This window comes from Phoca vitulina, unplaced genomic scaffold, assembly GCF_004348235.1.
Source record: "Phoca vitulina isolate PV1807 unplaced genomic scaffold, GSC_HSeal_1.0 scaffold9, whole genome shotgun sequence".
Taxonomy (NCBI): Eukaryota; Metazoa; Chordata; class Mammalia; order Carnivora; family Phocidae; genus Phoca; species Phoca vitulina.
In genome coordinates, this window is record NW_022589712.1 from 14026251 (window position 1) to 14047112 (window position 20862).

General features: G+C 37.9%; 1 protein-coding gene across 1 annotated transcript; it reads left to right on the forward strand.

Moving 5' to 3' along the window:
* The first annotated feature begins 11519 nt into the window (after positions 1-11519).
* Positions 11520-16204, forward strand: FBXO5 (F-box protein 5). The gene is made up of 4 exons (XM_032408292.1): positions 11520-12232; positions 13446-13536; positions 14464-14646; positions 15814-16204. Exons 1-4 carry the CDS (start codon positions 11550-11552, stop codon positions 16063-16065), a joined length of 1209 nt encoding a protein of 402 aa, XP_032264183.1. The 5' UTR covers positions 11520-11549; the 3' UTR covers positions 16066-16204.
* The last annotated feature ends 4658 nt before the right edge of the window (positions 16205-20862 follow it).

The window sequence follows — 20862 nt, forward strand, 5'->3', positions numbered from 1 at the left end:
ACAAGACATTTAGTTAACTCCCCAAATTGCATGCCTTTCTCTATTTGTTGGAATCTACAGTAATATGAATCCTTGTAAGCATATATACTACATAGATTTAAAACTATATTATTGTGGGCTAATGTGTTTCTTTTCAATGTATTAATTAGCCAAATTTCCTTTAGAGCTTTGTGCTTTCAGAGTAATTTTATCTTGCTAATTTATTCTTAGAATTTTAAAGCTGGCCAAAGATTATCAAATACATCAGAGAATTTGATTTTGAGAAAAATCCCTCTCCCTTGTAACACTGTGCTCACGAAAGGCACTCGACCTTCACCAGAACATTTGATGAAAATGGCTTTCAGTGACCTACAGAACTCAAGAACACAGCAGGACCTGTTCATTAGACCATATTCTGTCCTGCAAAAGGCCCATGCAAACCTGCGTCTCCCAGTTTCTTTTGGTTTCCTTTTTGAATGAAAAGGACGTATCTACATGTTACTAAATATTACCACGTACTATTACTTAATTTCTCTTGACCTCTTCTAATAGGTAATAATTAGAAAAGTTGGATTGAGATTATGAAGAGTCTCGAATGTTGGATTTCATTCTGTAAACAAGAGAAGCTATTAAAAGTTTAGTTATTTCCCCCCTTATCCGTCTCCACACCCCCTTTCCCAGTCCCATGGGAAAAGGTGTGAGCGCTGTACTAATGAAGGTGGAAAAGAGCTTTCGATCAATTTTTAAACTTCCTGTCCATTAGAACATCACAGCTGGTTAGAAATCATCATAGTACCTAGGTAATTCTAACAATGTAAGACATGTATCAGTAGGTGTTTTATGAACACCTGCAGAGTAATTGGCAGATTCTGGTCTGTGAACTGACACTGGCTTCCACTTCACTAAAGAAGTTATTCCTAGGTCAGGGAGCAGATCAGCATGTACCACCAGACCTCTCACATTGTCTCATTAACGGACAAAAATGTGTTTTCTTCGTTCTTGTTTCCTCAGGACCTAACATTATGCTACAATAGGCACTAAACAGATGCCTAAAAGGCAATTATATCTAAAGTATTTGTCTACAAATCTGATATATTGTTCAGAAAAAAACAACAGAACTTAATTTCAAAGTGGCCTACAAAAGCAGTTAATCAAAACTCATTCAGCTGGAATAGCAATTTTGAAGAGGCATAAACAGACAATCACTATGTTTAAAATTTAACTTATATTCCTCCATAACCCATTTCTCACTGTGTAATCTCCGCTTCCTTAATGGCACTACCATTCTCCCTCTCTCTCAAATTTAAAACGTAGTCATCTTTAAAAAAAAAGAAAAAAGTCGTATTTGATTCCTCTTCCTCACATGCAGTTTATTGCTAAATCCTACTCTCCTAAACATTCTAATAATCCTCACTGATTCTATTACCACTACTCTTGTCCAGAATTACTTCTCTCCTGGACTACTTTTATGGGCCCCTGACCTCTCCAGGCATCCTCTCTATCTGCTCTCTAATTCAGGTTACACATGCATAACTGCCAGTTTCATTTTCCTAAAAACCAAGGCTCTGATCTTGTCACTCTTTTACTCCACAACTTAATAGGTTCCTACTGTGTTCCAAATAAAGCTCTAACTCCTAAGTGTGCATACAATACATCCATATCCATATCCAGCATCATTCCATTATCGGCCCATTTTACTCACCACTCCCGTTATGTCACATCAAATTCATTTTTTCTGATAATTGCATTTGCATTTAAGCTTTCCCCCATTATGTTCCTTATGCCATGCTACCCTCCTCCCTGGTCCCTTAAAAGACATCCCCAACAGCACTGGTTTTCATCTAGGGGTTTGTCCCTAGGGGCATTTGGCAATGTTTGGAGGGGACATTTGGCAATGTTTGGAGACAGCAGGAGTTGGAGGCTGAGGATGCTGTTAAACTCCCTACAATGCACAGGACAGCCCCCCACAACAAAAAATTATCTGACTAAAAATGTCAACAGTGCTGAAGTTAAGAAACCCTGTCCATTAGATTATTCCCTTATCCTGGCATATAAAAGTAATGTCTCTGTTCTCTAAAAATTCCCAATGTAACGTGATGTATTTATCCAGTGTTGCATTATTGCTAAATCTTATACCCCTTATCTCCTCCCCTCTATGCTCATGATGCTTTTATTCAAAGATTATTTACTGAGCATCTGTTATGTCTATTAGATGGCAGTCCCAGATAGTAAGCACAAGCACAGGTAACATATCCCAATTATTTCCAGATACTCTATGATGTCTTGCATGCTATAGGTCTGCAATAAGAATTTGCTGAAAGAGGGCAACTCTCTCTGTGCTTCATTTTGTACCTAAAAACTCAACAATTCTGATATTAATGTACAGGAAGAAAGAGGTTACATACATCTATTGACATCTACTAAAATTCAAAATGGCCATTTCTACGTTTCTCACTAAAAATGAAATTAACAGGAGGGCGCCTGGGTGGCTCAGTCGTTAAGCGTCTGCCTTCGGCTCGGGTCAGGATCCCAGGGTCCTGGGATCGAGCCCGCATCGAGCACTGCATCTGGCTCCCTGCTTGGCGGGAAGCCTGCTTCTCCCTTTCCCACTCCCCCCACTTGTGTTCCCTCTCTGTCAAATGAATAAAAATCTTTAAAAAAAGAAAATAAATTAAAAAAATAAAAAATAAGTAAAAATGAATTAACAGGGGGTCATGAACCCACTGAACAAGTTGTCAGCTAAAAATATTTCATAATAGGGGCACCTGGGTGGCTCAGTCGTTAAGCGTCTGCCTTTGGCTCAGGTCATGATCCCAGAGTCCTGGGATCAAGCCCTGCATCAGGATCCCTGCTCAGCGGGAAGCCTGTTTCTCCCTCCCCCACTCCCCCTACTTGTGTTCCCTCTCTTGTTGTGTCTCTCTCTGTCAAATAAATAAATAAAATCTTTAAAAAAAATTTTTTTTCATAATAATCAATTAAGCCTCTAACAATTAAAATCAACATTAAATAACTTAATAGCCTGAAAAGGACTTTCAGAAACTATTCTAGTATGCAATAAAATATGCTTAGCTATGTATATTACCTTATATTGCTACAATAATTTTAATTTTTCCAATAATATATCTTAGCCTTTTCCTGAAAAAATAAATAACTGCTGGAGAATATCTTTTAAACAGTGGTTAAAAGCCAATATAGTCCAGGTGCTCAATTAATTTAATGAAAACCCTTCCTCCCCTCAAATTTCATGCATTTGTCTACATCTGAAAATAAAAGAGGAATAAAGATGATCTCTAAGGCCAAATGGGGAAGTAATGTGAAAATGTACTATAAACGATCAGGCCTCCAGCAAATACTACCATTCCTCAGTATAACACAAAGGAAAGTACATAGTTATCAAGCAGAATGGGATTGGAATTTCTGCTTAGTAGCTGTGTAGTTCTGTGAGAATTAACTTACACTTCTAAGCACAATCAAAAATGAAAATAATGCCAAGGTTATTGTGAGACTTAAAGGCTAACATTTACTAAATGCCTAGAAGGGGCGCCTGGGTGGCTCAGTCGTTGAGCGTCTCCCTTTGGCTCAGGTCATGATCCCAGGGTCCTGGGATGGAGCCCCACATCGGGCTCCCTGCTCCGCGGGAAGCCTGCTTCTCCCTCTCCCGCTCCCCCTGCTTGTGTTTCCTCTCTCGCTGTGTCTCTGTCAAATAAATAAATAAAATCTTTAAAAAAAAAAATGCCTAGAAGACAAAAAGCTACTATAGTTTTAACATGCATTCAACAAATCACTCCCTGGCTGAAATCCCTCCAACTAACCACAGTAATCAGAAGAAACTCGAAACTCCACATGTAAACATACAAAATCCTACAGGATCTGGCTTCTATCTCTCTGACCTAATCTCCCACTCTTGCACTTGCTCAATGCGCTCTAGACATCCTTATAGCCCTGAAACAAGCCAAGCACTTTCCATCTCTGCCCTCTGCTTATTATACAGATCTCTGCACTGCCCACTCAATAGTCAGATCTTGGTTCAAAGCTCCTCAGCCCTCTTGACCACCCGAAGTCATTACTCAATGCCCCTACTGCCCACTTTCTACCCCATTATCTTGTTTTATATTGCTTTTTCCTGCACTGAAATTGGTAACTTCAATTTCTTTTCCCTTAGTATGTAAACTTGAAGGATAGGACTTTTGTCTTTTCAACCCTCTATCTCCCAGGCCTAGCTCCAAGGCCAGGCTAAGGCAGGCGAGCGGGACACCATCACTAAGGTGCAAAACTTAAGGGGATGCCCAAATTTCAGTAATCCAGAAAAATACTAATTTAAAGCAACATTCTAAAAGATGAAAAGTAATGCAAAACACCATGATGAATTCATTATCACAATTCTGCACAAAGCGGATCCACCCAGCACTTGCAGAACTCACCCCATCTCAGCCCTGCCTCACCAGGACTTGCCACCAATTTAACTGAACGCTTAGCCGTAAGTCAAGTATTAACTCTCCCTAAGGCTGCAGAAAAGCAAGAGGGAGAGGGCTTTTTGGAGCTTACACCCCGTGGCTTCACTGGGCTGTGGCCACAAAGCTGAGTGCAAGGAATGTACTCTCACCACTTAAGTGCACACTCTGAAAAGTTCAGCATGACTAATAATATGGTGCCAGCTGTCATCGAAGACTTAATAAATACTTCGACCCATTCCCTTGCCTTGAGGCCTCCAGCCCTAGGGTGTGGGAACTGCAACTCTTATGGCAGGACGTTTTATAAATTTATTTTGTTGCAGGACTACTGTCTCTTGCGTTTGGACCCTGAAGTAAATAAACAAAAACCCAGAAAAACGTAGATACAAGTTTAATAAACTTAACGTCCGTACAAAGCAGTGGTGGCTGAAGAACTGTGGCTGAAAATACAAATAAATACGCTTACAAGAAAGAAGTGACTGTCCCACCATCACCCCCGCGGGAAGGCCCTTGGGAGACGCGGCCCCAGGTCTCCAGCCATACCAGCCGCTAGACCCGCCATACGCGCAGGAAGCCACGCGCATCCACCCACTGCCGCCCGCTCCTCCGCGGGAGAGAAACGTGGGGGTCCCCAGCGCGCAAGCGCCACCCCGCCAACTCTGCAGCCACCGCCCGCCACAGACGCCTGCGCAAACGCATAGGGCAGAAGGAGGGGCGAAACTGAGAGCGAGAGAGGAGCGCGCCTAAATCCTAGAGAGGCGGGCTAAGAAGGGCTGGGGGGTGGGCTCGTCTTCCGGAAAGTTTGGATTCCCGGACGAGCGGAGTCGCCGCTCACCAAACATCCGCTTGTGTGCTGATCGAAGAAAGTCGGCTACCCTTTGTACCCACTGGAGATCTTCAGACAGAAGCCGGAGCTGCCTTCAGGATGAAATTAGGACTTGCAGGAAACCTCTTCCCAAGACGGAAGGAAGCGTGGCGGCTTCACGCATGCGTGGTAGGCTACCTCCACGTGCGGCCTGGCCGCGGCCTCCCCGCGCTCGGAGGCCTCGCCCCTAGGCCCGCCCCCTTGCTCTGCATCTTTCCGGACGCGCGGAGCCGGGAAGAAGGAGGGAGGTTGGGCCTCACAGCTCGGCCCCGCCTCGGCAGCCTCCAATTGGGCGTGGGTGAGGACGCCCCTTCCCACCGCCTTCCTATTGGAGCGCGCGTGCGAGCAACGCACCCCATTGGGCCGTACGGATTTGGGCACCAAATTCAAAGATTTTAAAAGTACCAGCTGGCGCCTTTTAGGAGATATAGTTCTGTGAAGCGGACGACCGGGTGTTCTGCTGTGGTAGCCGTTTCCTCACCTGAGGCAGACCCCACTTCACTGGCATGAGCCAGCGCCCCTGCCGCTGCTCCCCACGGCCCCCCTCCAGCTCCTGCCGCTGCAGCGCCCTGACAGCCGCCGGGCGCCCTCGCCCCTCAGACGGTGAGTGAGGAGAGGGTGCGGGGGGCACGCGTTCCAGGAAGGGGGTGCGGGGTTGGGGAGCAGCTACGACCGAACCCGACCCCCTCCCGAGTCCGGGCGTGCACCCCACGCCGGGCCGGGCCGAGCGGGCGTCGGCGGCGGTTCCTGGGGCAGGAGGAAAAGAAGGCTGGGGCTCAGGGAGGGGAGGCCATAAGTGCGAGGCGGGTGGCGGGCCCGGGTCCCTCCTTCCACGCGGAACCTGGACGCCAGCTCCGAAGGAGGTGAAGGTCTCGGCCTTTCGGGGCGCCCTATTCCCCTTTCAGGATCTACCTAGCCTTGTCCCCACCCCGCTTGAAGAGGCGCCAAATGCCCCCTCCCCTCCCCCACCTTGGGGCCTGGGCTCTGACAGGGCTCGCGAGCCGCCGGCCCCCGGGGTCTGGCCAGGTGCCTCAGCCCCACTCCCTGCGCCCCTTTGCCGTGTTTACCCCGCACCCTCAGGTCCGCAGGCAATTTCCCCGGGTTTTCGCCGCCTCACTCTTGCTGGCGGGCGCGGGAGATCCTGCTGGCTTATCTCCCGCCTCCTCCACCCGGCCCGCGCCCTGAGGGGCCACCTCTTCGACCCCTCAGGATTTCCATGGTCTTACCCCTACCCACTCCCGCCAAATGGAGGGACCCCCTCATCGGGCCAAGCTGTACAAGGATGTCCAAACAAAAACTTTTTTTTTTACCCCCCCTCTCCATTTTTCCCTTTGCCCAGTAACTCGTTTTCAAGGCCTGGGGTCAAAAGGAGGAAGGGGGGGGAGAGCACTTTTTAATACAAAACGGTGAATTTGCCCTTATATAGCTGATTTCCTGAGAATTGAAGAATTGGTTATTTTTTTTCCTGCGCTCTTGAAGAACTAGTCCTTTATTCCCAAACTCGGTTAGAGTGGAAGGCACTCAAACGGATATTTTTATCCTCTTTGTTGCTATCTGAAAAGAGATCCAAATGCATTTATTTTGCCTCGGAAAGTACCAAATTTTTTTTTTTAATTAGCGATTCGATTTTGTGATATTTGGCAGTCACTGAAAGATGCTCCTTTCATTAGAAAAGAAGTCTAGAAGACTCGAGGAAAAGATAACTTTAACAGGTTAAATCTATTTCTAGAAGATCCTCAATCAAAAGCCTCCCCATGAAGTTCTGAAGCTTGATGGTTTTAAGAAGTAGTATTTTGATTATTTAATCCAATCGTCTGGTATTACCACCTTGCTCCTCAGAATATTTGCTATCTCCATGAATTTTATTCCCTTTCTACAAATTTGAGAAAATGAGATTAAAAGTTTATTGCATCCAAGTATTTTTGAAGGCGGGCTTTCCTAAAATTTCTCTTAGAGATGGCTGATTTGCAGTTTATGGCTGCAAGCCTTGGGGGTCTCAGACTTCTAAGGAATAGCCATGCCTAACTTTGGGCACATGGTGATAATCTTATAGGTATCGCAGACTGTAGAACTTAATCATTTAACATTGGGATAGTTGTAAAAATTTTTAAGCTTTGTAGCCTATTTAACTATGGTATTTTAATATGGAGCGTTTGCTCTGACTTGGAAAGTTAAATGGAAGTCAAACTTTGTACAGTTAACTATAATACCACCTTTTCATGATTGGACAGTGTGTTGGTAAATGAGATTTTAAAAATGCAGCATGTTGAATCTTCACCCAACAACATGAGGTAGATATTAGTATCTCCATTTTAGAAAAAATGAAAGGAACTAATTGAAAATTTTATGTCACAAAGCTAGTCAAAAGACTAAGCAAATATTTTTACTTGAAGTTGGATCTGATTCCTAGAAAAAGTATATAATCTGGAATACAGTGTGGAATGTATTTTGCTACTTTTAAAATGTTTGTGATTTGCAATAAAAGCATTATGAAAGGATTTGGTTTAAAAATGTGATAAAAATACCGTATGTGATGGGACTCTGCCGTACATTTAGTCCAGTTTTATGTTCTTAACCCCATTTTGTAGATGAGAAAACAGGCTTGAAAAGTTAACTGCCTCAGTTTTCCCTGATTCAGCAAATAACACTTTATACCTTAGATGCTCAAGACTTAAACCCCAGGGTATTTATTTTTATTTCACTTTCTCTCATTCAACATCCAAAGCATCAGCAAGTTCTGTTGACTCTCCTAAATAGATCTCAGATCCACCCACTTATCTTCATTTCCACTGCAGTCATCCTGGTATCAGTTACCCAGCTCTCTGGATGCCTGTGATACTACTAACTAGCCTTCCTCTTTCCACTTGTACCTTCCTACAGTCCGTTCTCTACAGTTGCCAATGATCTTTTGAAAATGTAAACCGGATGTCTCAACTCAACCCCTCAAGGCTCTTTATTACGCAGTGAATAAATCCAACGTACCCTAAAATTCTACAGACCATTTTACCTCTCCAATTTTAAAGTATATTACATAATAAAAAAAATAATAAAGTATGTTACATAATTTCACATTTTAAAACTAAACCTACAACCAGGATCCAGATTTTGGAACCAATGAAAGGAACCAGAGTTCTTGGAGAAATACGTAATTCTAGGGCTGGAACAGGCAAAATACAAGATGAGCCTAGAGCATCTTTACATGCCAGAAAGTAAGAAATGCTCCAAAAACGAAATAATGGAAGTATTTCAAGTGGACGTGAACTTACAGTAGTGAAAGCTGAAACAATTTGATCAGCAACATTAATAAGGCAATATTGGATTATAACCCAAAGTCTGTGAACCTATACTTGTATACTTTTTTTATATACTTTTATCTCACTTTCCAAGTGAGGTAGTGGAATGAACACTGAATTATAGTCAATAAGGGTAATCTGTCTCTCTTAACTACGTGTCAAAATGTGGGCAAGCTACTTAACTGAGCTTCAGTGTCCTCATTTGTAAAAATAAGGTAATAATACCTCTTCATCCTACATCAGAAGGTTGTGAGCAAGTGTTTGAAAACAAATTGGAATTGTAAACTTCTAAACAATTATAAGATGTTTGAATCATCATTAAGTCTAAGTTTTAAAGAGCTGTTCATATTCAAAGTGTGGTATTGAATGAAAGGGTTCTACAACAAACATAGTTTCCCAGTAACTGGGTTCTAAAGATAAGCAGAAGAAGGGCGACTAGGTGGCTCAGTCAGTTAAAGCGCCTGCCTTCGGCTCAGGTCATGATCCCAGGGTCCTGGATCAAGCCCCACATTGGGCTCCCTGCTCAGCTGGGAGCCTGCTTCTCCTGCTGCTGCCTGCCACTCCTCCCGCTTGTGCTCTCTCCCTCTCTCTCTCTCAAATAAGTAAACTCTTAAAAAAAAAAACAACTTATGAGCAGAGGAAGAATGCCTTTGAAAAGAATTAAGTTTCTGAAGTACAGTTTCAGGCCTCTTCCCTTTAGGCAACTAAACAGTAAAACATGTCTTTGTAGGTGGCTTCTACTTTTTTATCCTCAAACAGAATGTGGCCGTATGTAAGTTGTACTTAATTCTTGAGGCAAAAATTAAAACAATCTCCTGGAATTTTTTAATCTCCTGGGTGGAAGAGAACCACTCAGAATAATTTGTTCTAGAATTATGGTTAATGTTGGTGTTAGAAAATGTATATTCTTTATTTGCTTTTTGTGTCCTTGAACTTAGTTTGAAACTAGTTTTTAGGGCTAGTCCAAGGTTTAATGGAGTCCTGGAGCATATACTCTTTCACTGTGTTAAACATTGGGAATTTAAAGAGACTACCTACCTACAGATGTCCTTTTAGTACTTAAAGGTTTGCTTTAAATAAAAACTGTAAAATTAACATGGACAGATTACCAATACTTGGTACAGACTAACAGTACTGACTGGTACATACACTGACAGGATAAATTGTTAACTACCTATGATTGGCTTGCAGGGGGAATAGTAGGTATGGAATACATTTGAAGCATATGCAGTTCATATACTCTGCCTTCAGTAATACTAAGTAATTTTCCTGAACCCATCTACTATATTCCTTCTCAGAATTGTGCTTTTGCTCAAGTTAACCTTAAGTGAATGCTTTTTCCAACCTCTACTGCCTGACAAAATCCTAGTCATCCTTTAAAGCAGGGGTTCTCAACTGAGGAATGGCAGAGATTTTGACACCACTGCCTCCCCCAGCCCATCATTTGTCAGTGACTGGTGACTGGAGACATTTTTTATTGTGCTTCAGGGGGTAGGGGTTGCTGATGACATCAAATGGGTAAAGCCTGCTGAACATCCTAAAATGCCCGGAACAGCCCCCAACAACAAAGAATTATCCAGTCTAAAATGTTAGTAATGTAGAGATTGAGAAACATGGCTATAAAGATATTTTTAAGTGCTGCCTGTTAGCTGTAGCTTGGCTGATTTCTTTAGGCCATGGGGGTGGTGATACAACCCTAAACGTCTTTGGCTTTTTTGAAGCTTAAATTTGAATTCTATGAAGTATGAATTCTAATGAATAATATCCAGAAATAATTGCATGGTTTGTTAATAGTATCATTATTGGTTTTCCCTTTTATGCTACTTACCATAAATAGCAAGTACATTATCTTCTCTAGTTATTTAAAATAACTGAACAGTAATGCACACTTGCTGCCCAACCACCCTCACATTCTTCTTATACTGATTATAGTATTGTTCTTATTTACCAAATCTTCTGATTGGTACCTGAACTATTAATTCCTCTGGCTCTGGTTAATTAGTCATGAGAAATCTTCATTTAGTAATTGAAGATCTCAGAGTTTCTATTTCTAGCACGTAATAGATAGAGGAGATAAAGGGAAATGTCCCTGTGCTTGAGTTCACTATTCAGCAGAGTAGACAAACACCTTAATTATATCAGACTCACCCATACCACTGATCCAGATAAAACTTAGAAAGTTGTGGGAGTTCAGGTAGATTTTAACTGATCGGTGTTTAACTTTACTGACTTTCAGTTCTTTCTCTAAGCTTACTTACAGATTTCTTGATTAATTATTGTAAGGCTTATAATAAATGGCTAATGTCTAAATCTTAAAACATTTATTACTTTAAGGATTTCTCTGACTCCAGACCCCACTCAATGTATCACATTTCCTTATTTGTTCCATAAGTACAGATATGTGTTAAATAGTCCCTTTTTCCAATATTTTTTACTCAATCAGCTAGAGACTCTAAAAGTCAAATGTTTTTATACACTAAAAGCAATCTTTTGAAGTCCCCTTTTAAGAATAAGATGTACTGGGGCGCCTGGGTGGCTCAGTTGTTAAGCTTCTGCCTTCCGCTCAGGTCATGATCCCAGGGTCCTGGGATCGAGCCCCACATCGGGCTCCCTGCTCCGCGGGAGGCCTGCTTCTCCCTCTCACTCTCCCCCTGCTTGTGTTCCCTCTCTCGCTCTCTGTCAAATAAATAAATAAAATCTTAAAAAAAAAAAAAAAGAATAAGATGTATGTACTTACTAAAAGATTTAAGTACTATTTCCTCATTGTCACATCTCAGTAAATAAACTTGAATAATTTCATAGCTACATAGGTAATACATAATACTGAGAGAATGGAAAGTAATTTTATCTCTGTATATCCCAATTTAAGAAGTAGAGATGTATGAAAATTTTGTCATTAAGTAAATGGTTTTTTGTTGTTTTGTAGGTTGTAAAGAAGAAAGTTCTACTCTTTCTGTCAAAATGAAATGTGATTTTAACTATGACCATATTCATTCTGGACTTAAATTGGTAAAGCCTGATGACACTGGAAGACTAGGTTCCTATACTCCTGGATATTTGGAAGGTTCTTATGAAGACTGCATTAAAGACTATGTAAGGTTATCAGATATTGGGTCACCAGTTGTGAGCCCCAGGATTGTAGAAGTTGAAACTGAAAATGAAAACAAGCCCTTTCATAACAAAGAAAATCAACACGTGCAACAAATACTTAATAGTTCAAATGAAATAGTAGAACTAGAGACCAGTGGACCTTATGAAGACAGTGGCTATTCTTCATTTTCTCAGCAAAGTGGCTTCAATGAACATGAAGAGGGTAGCCTTCCCTTGGAGAATTTCAGTGACAGTCCACAATCCTGCCTACAGATGCAAAGCCCAGACCAATATCCCAGCAAAAACTTGCTGCCGGCTCTTCATTTTGCAAAAATGGTTTGTTCAACATTAAAAAAGAATGCCAAGCGAAATCCTAAAATAGATTGGGAGAAACTAAAGGAATTTATATCCAGTGAAAATTTTAAACTACATAATATAATTGGCAGGAAGATGGGCCTAGAATGTGTAGATATTCTCAGTGAACTCTTTCGAAGGGGACTGAGACATCTCTTAGCAAATATTTTAACACAGCTCAATGATATGGACTTAATCAAGTAAGTATGATTACTTTTGAGTGTTAGTATAATCCATTGAACATTTTTGTTGGATGACTTGGGACTACCAACTCATGCAAAGACATAATAGGGTAGTCTTTTGCATTGTTTAATTGAGGTAATGACTGCCTGATGGCTGGTATTTGACCATTTATATGCCACTAAGATGAAAGAAAGATTTTTTAAGTAAACATTTAATCCAGTTATTTCACTTTTCATATTTATGCAATATTAGGAAACTATTTTTGTTAAATTGGGATTTTTGTTCCTTTTAGTTGTGAAAATTTCTAATATATAAGAAATTTTCAGCTGTATCATACATGTTTAACTATAAAACAACATCCTAGTTCTGGTGTATAGGACCAGTAGGCTTTATGACTTCTGTCATACTTGAAAGTAAGAAATAGTTGCTGATGTTTGTAGGCCATTTTTAATGTAGGCTCTCCTTGGTTTGACAGTGAAAATATGGAAACCCGCAAATGATCTGATTTTGACTATTTCTTAGAAACCTTATCCTTCCTCATTCCACCAAAGATCAGTTAGGATGAGGTAACAGAATTAAGTTAATTATACAGACCACTGGATTAGAGCCTGATCAATCAGATTCATTTTTTAGCTTTTTGAAAAAAAAATTTAGAGGTGCTCTTTGCAAGTGTTACTTCACACTGGTCTTTATAAAATATAGCTAAAGCAAAACAAAAGTGAGTATGGATTTTTATTGTTGGCTAGCTTGAGGGATAATTGACATCTAGGTTGTACTTTTTTTGTTAACAAAATGGGTTTTTGAAATTGATGTCTCCTGATAGCAGTGTGTCCTATAGTACTTTGAAATTTGGCTACAACTTTTATTGATACTGAACGGCTAACATGGTGTCATATACAATGGGGGCTACTTATTTGGTGTTTGCAGATGTTGTGAAAAAATGAAGTACAAAGCAATGTTTCTTAAGCCTGGATGCTCTTAGAATGACTTGATAGGGAGCTTTTAAAAATAATCCTGGTCCCCTTTTTAAGCCAGTTAAACCCAAATGACTAGGCCTGGGGCATCCTTAAATCTTAAGTACCTCAGGCAATTCTAATGTATAAATAGGTTTGAGAAGCACTACTAATAGAAATTTTTTTTTTGCACTGTTAACGTTTCTGTAGTATATTTATTCCTTTTAGCTCTTTGTGACACTTTAACTGTTTCCTTTATAATCTTTTACTTTTCCAGTATGTCTAAAGTGAGCACAACTTGGAAGAAGATTCTAGAAGATGATAAAGGGGCATTTCAGTTGTACAATAAAGCAATACAGAGAGTTACTGTAAGTCTTTGTAGTTGATGTTTTCATTTTAAAATATAACAGCTAGTGCTCTTTACCTTTACAAATAGGGAAAACTGGGACAGATAACAGGTAATCGGGAAATCCTTTACATTCACAAAGCATTTCTGCTTTTCACTAGAACTCCTTAAACAAAATTCAAAGATAAAGGGAAAGGAATCCCACCTAAGTCATTTATTTCTTGAGTTCTTCCTAGAAATGGAATGTCCAAAAGGGAAAATTGGTCAGTTCTCCAATAATAGGAGTTGACCATATAGCTAATCTTCATTGCCATTTGTATTTTTTCAGTTAAATTTTCAACATATTGAAGATTTTTAGTGCAGAAGGGAATTCATTTGCCTTCCAAAATGAACTTGGTAAATTTGGAGATGTTCCTGAGAGTATCAATACATGTTTGAAATTTCAGGCCTAGCAGTTGGCAGACTTGGGTCTAAATTTTGGTGCTGCTACTTATATGCTGTATAACTTTAAAGTCCAGTATTGCTTAAGTTCTCCAAGTTCAGAGTCTTTATTGATAAGGTGGTATTAGTGGAAGGTTTTCTAATCTAAAAGGTTGTTTTGAATCCATTCATGACACTGATGTGACACTTAAACGTGACTTGCCATTTACTGGTGGTGAAAAGAATGACTTTGTTTTGGCATTAGTACTTTATAAATGATGTACTTAATGCTGTATAGGCTAAGTATTTAAAGTACTTTCTCACAATTTCTGGTTTGCAATTTCTGTCAGTATTGTCTCTGTGTATAGTGTGTGGCTGTATTTAAAGCATGTGCAGGTAAATTGGATGTACAGATAAATTTTTACATTCTCATTTGCCCTTTTTTACATGTACAAACAATAAAAATGCCTGATTGTTGAGAATAAAAGAGAATATTTTTAAGTCCTGTTAAAACATTTCTTTTAATTAGGAAAAGAACATTAAGTTTTCACCACATGCTTCAACCAGAGAATATGCTATGTTCAGAACCGCATTAGCTTCTGTTCAAAAATCAGCAGCCCAGACTTACACTCAAAAAGGTGCTCAAACCAAGTTATCCGATCCAGGTGATCAGAAAGGTTCTACTTACAGCCGACACAATGAATTCTCTGAGGTAATTTTTTGTTTGTCAATAAATTAGAAACTTATGGGACACTTACTGTTAAAAGGATTTAGAGTAAGAAACAGAGAACTTTAAATTTAATTGTAGCATAATTAGAACTAGGGAATTATTAATGGGGATTTTATCTTCTGTCCCCTTCTTTCTACTCTCAGAAATGTTGGCCACCAAGAAACCATTTCAAGTAATTGATTTCCTAATTCAAATAATCAAATTAGGAAAGTACACAAAGATGTCTTTCTGTGTAGAAAATAAATACCATTTGACATTGTTTATGACGGTTCAGTGATGTTAAGATCAAATTTGGAAATACTAAGAGAACCTTGATTTTAAAATTTCTTACCAAACTGTTCAGTATACATTTTACAATTGCTGCCTTTGATATCTGAGGAACAGAACTAAACAGAAAAAGGCCAGCTTTCAGAAATTGAAGCCTTCCTATTGTACCTTCAAATCATGGGGTGATGTGTATTATAAGTTCTACTCAGCACATGGATAATTTGGCAAGCTTAATTTAAGAAACCATAATCTTACCTAAGAGTGCATATTTGAAATAAAATGTTGACTGCTGACTGCCTTCATGTTGGTCAGTTAAGTATGAATTATATATAGTCAAGTTTAATTTTCTGTCTTAAGTGTTGATGATGTAATGACTAATACAACATGTAACTTTATTCAGAAAACATATTGAGCATCTGCTGTCAGGTAATTCATGGATAAGAAAACATGGCACCCTTCATAGCCTTGCAATCTAGAATGGACAATGGCTACATAAAAATAAATGCCATATAATGTGATAGGTACTTTAAAAAAAAAAAAAAAAACTAGAGGTTAAAGAGCAACCAATTCCCAAGTGACACTAGGAAGGCTTCACAGTAAAGGTGACATTTAAGTTAGGGCATTGATGTGTAAGTAGCATTCATGGAATAAAAGAGAACATATTTAAAAGTAGCATTAGGAAATAGCCACTAGATCAGTTGACAAGTGGTAATTATCTCACTCATTGAACAGTGAGCTCCCTAAGAGCAGGAGTTGTCTTATGTGTGGCTTGGGTCCTTTATTCATATATTGGGGAAGGTTCAGAGGTACCTTTCTTGTTTTTTCTACCTAAATTACATTCAGTCCTCACTAAAATTTGATTATGGATTTTCTTCTTTCTAGGTTGCCAAGACTTTGAAAGGGAATGAAAGCCTTAAAGCCTGTATTCGCTGTAATTCACCAGCAAAATATGATTGCTATTTACAGCGGGCAATCTGTAAAAGAGAAGGCTGTGGGTTTGATTATTGTACAAGGTGTTTGTGTAATTATCATACCACCAAAGAATGTTCGAATAGCAAACCCCTAAAAGCCAATTATAAAATAGGTCCTCTACCTGGTACTAAAAAAAGCAAGAAGAATTTACGACGATTGTGATGTCTTGAAATCAATTGTACCTGATCATGAAGGTTAGTTAGAAAATGTTTAGGTTTTAATTTAAAAAACGTAAATGTATTTTCATTTCCAATTTTGTGTTGAAATCAATGTAGTACATGGGATTTTTTGCCCTGGTGAATAAAGAGAGTATACAGCCTCTTAAAATATTTTAAAATTTAATGTGAAAAAGTTTAAAATTTGGTATAAATCAGAAAATTTAAAATATTTTAAGAAAAAAGGAAAACTATCTGATATTTGTGATTCAGGGATAAAATAAAACTGATTTCAATTTTTATGCTAAAAGAAAGCCATGTAATTTTACCTAGATAATCTTAAATATATATCTTGTTTACCATCTGTTAGCATTTGAGACATTTTATTTGCCTTACCAAATTAATACCTATTGAAATAACTTCTGGAGTCTATTAATTTAAGTGTTTTGTCATCTTTCTTTAACCTCTTTCTCAGTGTGTATATTTCCCAGAAGTACTCTTTGTGAAATCTTTTTCCTATTTGTAAAGTCTGTATGTTTTAATATTTTTGTACATATGTAAATATTTCTGTATTATTTTTTTATGTCAGAGTAAAATAAAGATCTCTTGTGTATTATATACATGTAAATTTTGTACCTGTTATGAATAAAATTGTTACAAGCTTAATAAGTAATGTGAACTTTTTACTTTGATAACATCTTAATCTTAGAAACAACTAAATTAGGAAACTAAGAGACTGCATTTGTATGTGTGAAGGCATTGAGTTGGTTCCATTTGTGTCTGCTCATCTGGGAATCTTGTGACATTCCCAGGTTCCATTCTGATCCCGGTATTCTCCCACTCCCAGTATTTTAGTAGTTGTGGAGTTGGGTCTTGAAATAAGCATCCCAAGATGATTCAATGCGAGACCAAGGAACACTTTGAGAAATACTAATTTATTAATTCATCTATTACTAAACGAATTAAAACTATGGGTTAAATAGCTACATAAAAATACTAGAAAGATTAAAAATATATAAAATAGAATTATCTTTGACTGCATTCAGAACATTTGTGCCTAATAAGAGCCCAAGACAAGGGTACATACTTTTTTTATTCCTTAATTCTAGAGTTGAATATGTTTTGGTTTCAATTATGAATATGGAGAAATTCTAAGAGTTTGAACTCAAAAGTCCTAAAGGTTTAAGGGTGGGCCTCAGATCCTCTCAATAGAGCTTCAAAGACTTTCAAGGCCTTTGCTTTTCATCTCAGTGGACACCTGAGGTAGAGGATTTATCTTAAATGGATTTATGGGTGTGTCTTATCCAGTAGAACTGCCTATGAAATTATTGGTGATGTAAGCAACTTGAGGTAAGATTGACAAAATGGGCAACATTCAAAGTATAATTTGGCATTTTGATGTATATACATTCATGAAGCCATCGCTACAATTAAGGTAATGAATAGAAGTATCCCCAGATTTCTTCCTGTCCATTTGTACTCCCACCTCAGTTCCCAGGTAATCACTGATCTGTCACTGTTGATTAGTTTGCCTTTTCTAGAATTTTATATAAATGGATTAGATTAGTCAGAGTACATACTTTATTATTTTGAGATTCATCCATTTTGTATGTGCCAGTATTTATAATTCCTTTTTCTTACTAAGCAGTATCCTGTTGGATATACCAGTTTGTTCATACATTCACCTCTTAATGAACATTTGCCTCCTGCCCGCCACCCCATTTTTTGCTATTAGAAATGAAAATGCTGTAAACCGTGTACCAGTCTTTGTGAGGTAAGTGGTGTGCTTTCATTTCTCTTAAAAATAGTAGTGGAATGTTTGGATTATATAGGTAAATGTATATTTAACTTTTTAAGAAAATACCAAAATGCTTTCCGAAGTTATACATTTTACATTTACCAGCAGTGAAGGGAGTTGCATTTACTTCATGTTCTCAACAACACTTGGTATAGTCAGTCTTTGTAATTTTAATCATTCTAAGAGGTGTGTAGTAGTATATCATTGTTTTAATTTACATCTCCCTAGTAACATTATGTTTAACATATTTTTGTGTTTGCTATCCGTAAATTTTCTTTGGTAAAGTATATAGTCAAATGATTTATTAGTGGTATTTGAAGATATATATTTTAGATAAGAGTGGTATATCAAGGTGTGGCTTATCTTTCATTTTTTTAGCTGTGCCTTAGAGTTTTTATTTTTGATGAAGTCCAAATTATCTAATTATTTGTCTTTTATGGATCATGGTTTTGGTGTTATATCTAAAATATGCCTAATCTAAGAGCATACAGATCTATACTTTCTTCTAGAAGTTTTATAGTTCTCAATTCCACATTTAGGTCTATGATCCACTTGTTAAATTTTGAATATAGTATAAGAGGTATGGGCCAAAATAAGTATCCGCTTGTTCCAGCACCATTTGTTGACAAGACTACCCTTTCTCTACTGAAATGACTTTGCATCTTGGTAAAAATCAGTTTTACATAAATATGAACTATTTCACGACTCTATTCTGTTTAATGGATCTATTTGTCTCTCAAGCTCCAAATCCACACTACCTTGATAACTATATTTAAAATAAGTCTTGAAATCAGGTAGTGACATAATTCTTTTTCTTTTCTTTCAAAAAATTTTTTTTGAGTTGCTTATCCTAGGTCCTTTGCATTTCTACATATATTTTTTAATTATCTTGCTAGTTTTTACAAAAATACATGATGGAATTTTGATTGGGATTGTAATGAATCTATTAATCTATTAGATTAGATTAGCAGAGAATTGACATCTTGAGTTTTTCAACCCTTGAACGTAGTTCTATTATTTACATCTTTAAAAGTTTCTCTTAACAATGTTCTATCTTTTAGTTGTACATGCCTTATACACCTTGTGTCAGATTTACCCCTAAGTAGTTTATATTTTAAGTGGCATTTTTAATTTCAATTGTTTCTTGTTAGTATATTGAAATGCAATTGGTTGATCTTGTATCCTACAATCTTGCTAAACTCACTTATAATTGAGAAGCCCATCAGATTTTCAGTGTAGATGATTTTTGTCTTCTGGATATAAAGACAGTTTTATTTCTTCCATTGTAGTCTATGTGTCTTTTATTTCTTTTTCTTGCCACATTATACTGGCTAAGACCTCCAGGAAAATGTTGAATAGAAATAAAAAAGACATCTTTATCTTGTTCCAGATGTTAGGGGAAAAGCATTCAGAATGACCATAGTTGTCGGTTTTTTATAGATCCTCCTTATCAAGTTGAGGAAGTTTCTTTTCTTTTTTTAATTTGTTATTGTTATGTTAATCACCATACATTACATCATTAGTTTTTGATGTAGTGTTCCATGATTCATTGTTTGTGCATAACACCCAGTACTCCATGAAGTACGTGCCCTCTTTAATACCCATCACCAGGCTAGCCCATCCTCCCACCCCCCTCCCCTCTAGAACCCTCAGTTTGTTTTTCAGAGTCCATCGTCTCTCATGGTTCGTCTCCCCCTCCGATTTCCCCCCCTTCATTCTTCCCCTCCTGCTATCTTCTTTTTTTTTCTTAACATATATTACATTATTTGTTTCAGAGGTGCAGATCTGTGATTCAACAGTCTTGCACAATTCACAGCACTCACCATAGCACATACCCTCCCCAATGTCTATCACCCAGCCACCCCATCCCTCCCACCCCCCACCACTCCAGCAACCCTCAGTTTGTTTCCTGAGATTAAGAATTCCTCATATCAGTGAGGTCATATGATACATGTCTTTCCCGAAAGTTGAGGAAGTTTCTATTCCTAGTTTGTTGAAAGTTTTTATGAAGATTAGATGTTGGGTTTTGTCAAATGTTTTTCCTCCATTGATCTGTATGCTCATATACTTAATCTTTTTGAGTTTTTTAATATGAATTTTATTGATTGATTTTCAAATGTTAAAGCAACCCTGCATTCCTGCGATTAACTCCACTTGTTCATGATGTGTTATCCTTTATAGGTATTGTTGGAATCAATTTGCTACATACTAAGAATTTTTTCATTATATTCATGAGGGATTTTAAGCTGTAGTTTTCTTACATTGTCTTTGGGACATATTCTCTGCTTTTCAATTTTCTGAATATTTGTGTCAAATTGATATTATTTCTTCTTTTACTGTTTGTTAAAATTCTCCAAGGAAACCACCTGAGTCTGGAGGTATTTTTGTTTTTTTGTAGGAAGGTGCTTAAAATATACTTTTTTCAGTAAATATAGGATTATTCAGTTATTATCTGTTTCTTCTTGGATGAGCTTTAGTAGTTTATGTCTTTCAAGGAATGTTTCTATTAATTACTTAATTTATTGGAATGAATCAGTCACAATATTACCATATTATCCTTCTACTATTTGTAAAATCTGTAGTGATGTCCATTTCTCTCACTGATGATATTGGTTGATTGTGTCTTATTCCTTTTACTGATGAGAAGTTTATCACTTAGATTGATCTTTTCAAATAATCAGTTTTTTATTTCATAAGTTTTCTCTCTCTTTTCCATATCATTTTTGTTTGTTTTTGTTTACTTCCTTCTGTTTACTTTGAGTTTAATTTGCTCTTCCTTTGCTAGATTCTTAAGGTGGTAGCTGAGGTCATTGATATGATCATTTCTTCTATAGGTGTTTAGTGCTATAAATTTCCCTCCAAGTTTTGTCTGAGCAGTATATCACAAATTCTGATACTTTAATTTTATTAATTTACAAATCCTTAATAATTTTCTTTCTGATTTATTTTTTGATCCACAGGTTATTTAAAAGTGTGCTATTTAGTTTCTCAATACTTTAGAATTTC

Excerpts from the sequence above, each read along its gene's own strand:
- FBXO5 (XM_032408292.1), top strand. The coding sequence starts at position 11,550 with ATGAAATGTGATTTTAACTATGACCATATTCATTCTGGACTTAAATTG. Across the intron at positions 12,233-13,445 it reads AATGATATGGACTTAATCAA|TATGTCTAAAGTGAGCACAA; the intron begins GTAAGTATGATT and ends TTACTTTTCCAG. Across the intron at positions 14,647-15,813 it reads GACACAATGAATTCTCTGAG|GTTGCCAAGACTTTGAAAGG; the intron begins GTAATTTTTTGT and ends TCTTCTTTCTAG.